The sequence below is a fragment of the Brassica oleracea genome, chromosome C6, assembly GCF_000695525.1.
Source record: "Brassica oleracea var. oleracea cultivar TO1000 chromosome C6, BOL, whole genome shotgun sequence".
Classification (NCBI taxonomy): Eukaryota; Viridiplantae; Streptophyta; class Magnoliopsida; order Brassicales; family Brassicaceae; genus Brassica; species Brassica oleracea.
Genome location: NC_027753.1, coordinates 7,247,734 through 7,252,060, shown reverse-complemented (window position 1 = coordinate 7,252,060; position 4,327 = coordinate 7,247,734). Strand labels below are relative to the sequence as shown.

Here is a 4,327-nt window from a genome sequence, read left to right as displayed (position 1 = left end):
ATATATATATTAGTCATTTATGGTAATTCCGTAGGTTTGATTTAAGGAAAGAAAATAACATATCATATCATTATATCATATAGTTTGACCAACTTATGTATCTAACAACATATAAAAATCGAATGTGGACCTACTTATTTTTTAATTGAATGTAATTGACTACCTAATTGAGTGCCACCTATGCATTAGGGTCTATTTTAATTAATACAAAATTGAGGTTACATCTTTTCAAATGTTCTTCGATTAATATATAGGGGATTAATTATCGTAGTAACTGCAACAACTAATTTTCATAAGTGAGTTTAAGATCATAGGCTATTATTCTTTTTAAACTACCAATATCTTATTTTTGAAAAGACTTATTGGCTCTTTTCTCAACTGTTTGCGTGAAATTCAAGTCGAATTCTCGTACTCAAATGAATATCTTGAAGTGGTAATTAAGCTCCACTTGCCCTAAAAGATCCAAACTCAATTTCACGCTCTCTAAACGTAGCCATATGTGTGATACTTTTGATATATAGAGACAACAAAAACAGGAGAAATAAAGTATGTCTTTTACTCTTTTAACTCATAGAAGAGGAGAAGAAATGTCAAGCACATCGTTAGCTTGTTTGACGGGAAAGGGTCAAACTCGATTCAACGACTACAATAGTCTCACATTCTATTTCTTGTTCTTCATTCTTCTTATAACTTACATTCAAACAAGTCCAATATTTTACTTATAATTTGTATATTGAATTATTAGTTATCAAGTTAGTATACACAAATTAAAACATTAAACTGTTGAACCCAAGTTACTACCATTGTCCATTGATGTAGACTTTAGATTGTCCAGTACTCTATAAAATATAAAACATATACATGACGCTTAATATTTTGAAATAAATACTCTTTCGTCATTGTTTTTTTTAATCTAGCTAATAGGCCTTCTCTATTAAAAATTGAATGTCTCGATACAATGGACACATGAGACAATGGTCACACACAAAAATATGATTGTGTCTTACATTTTTTTGACTGTACCAATTTTATAATTGTCAAACAATCTAAGTAATATATACATAATCTAATAATTTAAATGATTAACTGAAAGTTAATTTTTACAGAAGCTTTTTGTCAAAAACGAAGAAGTTTTTTTTTTACAAAAAAGAACGAAGCTAGAAGTTTATCGACCCTCTCTAACTATTTCAAATTTATATGGAAAAATCTTAATGATAGTATTGCCTATTATAAAATAATTTACGCTTTATGATGATGATATATTCGCTAGTGGTGATTATATATTTAATGATATATTTCCTGTCAAAAATAATATGTAGTAGCTAGAAAGAAACTATATGCCATGCTATAATACATTATATAAATAATAAAATGGGTTAGTCAGAAGAACTATTTATCTTGACGCGGACAACGTCTAGTAAACATTCCTCTTATGCTGTTCAAAATCCACCACTTCTCTTCTTGCCTTCTTCTCCGATTCAAGCCCATTATATCACGACAATTATACTTCAAACACTATATATACACGAATACACATACATACATACATAGTAACACATACAAACACAAGCCTCTATTCATCATCCATCAATCCTATCTAATCTCATCACCAAAAACAAAAAAATCATGATCTCTAGGGTTTTTGACTTCGTGAAGCAATCCAAATCCATTCAACTGAACAACAAACTATTCCTCGATCTTCTTTCTTCTTCATCATCAACAAAACCCAAAGCTTTGCATGATGTGTTCATCAACCACAGAGGAACCGACACAAAGAGAAACATCGCGACTTTGCTTTACGACAATCTCAATGCCCGTAACATACGTCCATTCTTGGATAGCAAGAACATGAAACCTGGCGACAAGCTTTTTGATCATATCAACCGGGCGATTCTCACTTCTAAAGTCGCCGTTACCGTTTTCTCTCCCAACTATTGCGATTCTTATTTCTGTTTGCACGAGCTTGCTCTTATTATGGAGTCCAAGAAAAGGGTGATACCGATATTTTTCGACATCAAACCTTCACAACTCGATGTTATGATCGAAAGGGTGACATGTTCTGATGATGAAATCCAACGGTTTAGATGGGCTCTTCAAGAAGCTAAAGATATCGTCGGGCTTACGTTCGATTCCTGTAAAGGGTAAGTTTGAGTTTCCATTATATATAAAAACAAATGTTTTACATAAAATTTCTGATCTAACTTAAAATTTCTTCTTGTTTCTTTTTTTGCTCATTTTAGGAATTTATCAGAGGTTGTTACAGTTGCGTCGGATGTTATCGTTGAGAGGTTGGTGGAGTTAGATTCTGAAGATGAAGATGTTTAGGCGTTGGAAGAACTTTAATTAACTCCAAATCAGAAGCTTCTCTCACATATATATTTTATATGATTAATTAATTAATTTAATTCATTTCATTCATGCATATATATAGTTAACAGAAGAGATAGTTGACAAAAAAAAAAGTTAACAGAAGAGATAACAACTTTTTGTAATGAGGATTTCTAATCTGCATTATTCTTTGTATTATTTTTGTGTGTGTGGCAAGTTATTTCTTTGTAAGCTCAAGAAATAAATAAATAACATTCTCTCTTTCTAATACCGAAACTCTTTGTTTGTTTTCAACATCATTATACTTTTTTAAAATATTACAGAAACCCCTTTTTAATCCAGTGGTTTGAGAAAGATTCATTAAAGCTAGTACAGCAGGAAGGAAGTCTAGGTTTCTCTTCCAAGAAAAGACAAATTATGCAAATTATCCATAGTAGGTCGACTAGAATCATGTTCTTGGTTCACCCATACAGTCTCGGTCGAAGTTCGTACCCTCTCCCTCTCTATGTGGAGGAGAAAACTCAGTGATGAGAGTCATGAGACTGTAAAAGAAGCTTGTTGCTGTGGAGGTTAGCAAACCTAGTTTTGCGTCGATGTTAGTTAATTGGAATATTTTTAGTGGGCCGAAGATGGTTTTGGGCTGAATCAAATTCCCACTGTTTTTAATCTTATAAACCGGATCAACCCTTTCTGTGTCTAAAGGACTCAAGAAAGTTGAAACAAAGCGGATCAGCCCTTTCTGCGTCTAATAAAGTAGACTCGAATCTTATCGATCCAAATCAAACTGAATAGTTCCAAAATAGATATTTTATTAAGTGCATACCTTTAAATATAGCTAAATTAAAGAAGCTGATAAAAATTAGCCTAAGAAAGTGATTGCTAATTTTATTAAATTAACTCACCTTTTTCTTTATTTTAGCTTCCAGGAATTTCTTCAATTATTATATGAAGTAATAATCTCTAACTTTGTTTGTTTAGTAAAAATAATATGATAGCCAACCAATATTTTCTCTCTCCAAACGCTCTGTCTTCCCTCTAATTTTCCGACGAGAATAGTGTCTCCGGCCGACGGTATAGGCTTCCACGGCCTCCGTCGGTCCGGCATTTGGTGTATTTCCTCTCCTTTTCTCTGTGTATTTTATCGTTTACTTTTTGACTCTGGGATAAAGAGAATCTTAAAGCTCTGTCGTCGTCAGCTTATGTCTTTGGGGGGTGGAGGTATCCGATGCTCTGCGTTGTCGGCTTCGCCAAAAGTTCTACCGTCTTTCTCCTTTAAAAACAAAAGTAGGTGGTTTTGTGGATCTCGGTTTTATTACCGATTAGTGGTTTGTTCTGAGTTTCTGTGGAATTAGTGGGGTAAAGACTCTTCTAGCTGTGTTTGTTTTCCTAGGGCTTCGGGTGAGATCTCGACTGTCGATTGATGCTCTCCGAGGTTTGAAACACAGGCGATGAAGGTGTATGTCTTGAAGATGGTGGGTTCGTTTGATCATGTTTCCGGCAGGTTTCCGGTGGGTGTTGTTTAGTTCCGATGAAGAATTAATCGGTGAAGACGGTGGAAGTCTCGGCGTAAGCTCTGGCGGTGGAGGCATGGTGGAGGAGTTATGCGTTCGACAGGTCACTACAAGAAAACACACAGAATTCCGACGGAGGTTCCGACGGACACCAAGGTCGTCGGAAATTTGTGACGGAATACTGACAAATATCCGACCAAATCCAAAAAAATTAAGTCGTCGGAATTCCGTCGGCCATTTCCGACGGAATTCCGACGAAACATGGGTCGTCGGAATTTTCCGACGACTTTTCGACGACATTCCGATAAAAAATGTAACCGTTGTAGTCGTCGGAAGTTCGTCGGTACATTCCGACGAATTTCCGACGACATTCCGATTAACAGCAAAGTCGTCGGAATTCCGTCGGTATTTTCCGACGGAATTCCGACGAACCATGTGACCGTTGCCGACAAATATATATGACCGTTGTATAGCCGTTTGAGATTGGA

General features: G+C 35.2%; 1 protein-coding gene across 1 annotated transcript; it reads left to right on the top strand.

The window, feature by feature from the left end:
• The first annotated feature begins 1,527 nt into the window (after window positions 1–1,527).
• LOC106299729 (TMV resistance protein N) lies at window positions 1,528–2,363 on the top strand. Its single transcript, XM_013735762.1, has 2 exons — window positions 1,528–2,141; window positions 2,241–2,363. The coding sequence occupies exons 1-2, from the start codon at window positions 1,627–1,629 to the stop codon at window positions 2,323–2,325; spliced, it is 600 nt and encodes a 199-aa protein (XP_013591216.1). The 5' UTR covers window positions 1,528–1,626; the 3' UTR covers window positions 2,326–2,363.
• The last annotated feature ends 1,964 nt before the right edge of the window (window positions 2,364–4,327 follow it).

Coding starts and splice junctions, on each gene's coding strand:
- LOC106299729 (XM_013735762.1), top strand. CDS start 1,627: ATGATCTCTAGGGTTTTTGACTTCGTGAAGCAATCCAAATCCATTCAA. Junction 2,142..2,240: donor ACGTTCGATTCCTGTAAAGG/GTAAGTTTGAGT, acceptor TGCTCATTTTAG/GAATTTATCAGAGGTTGTTA.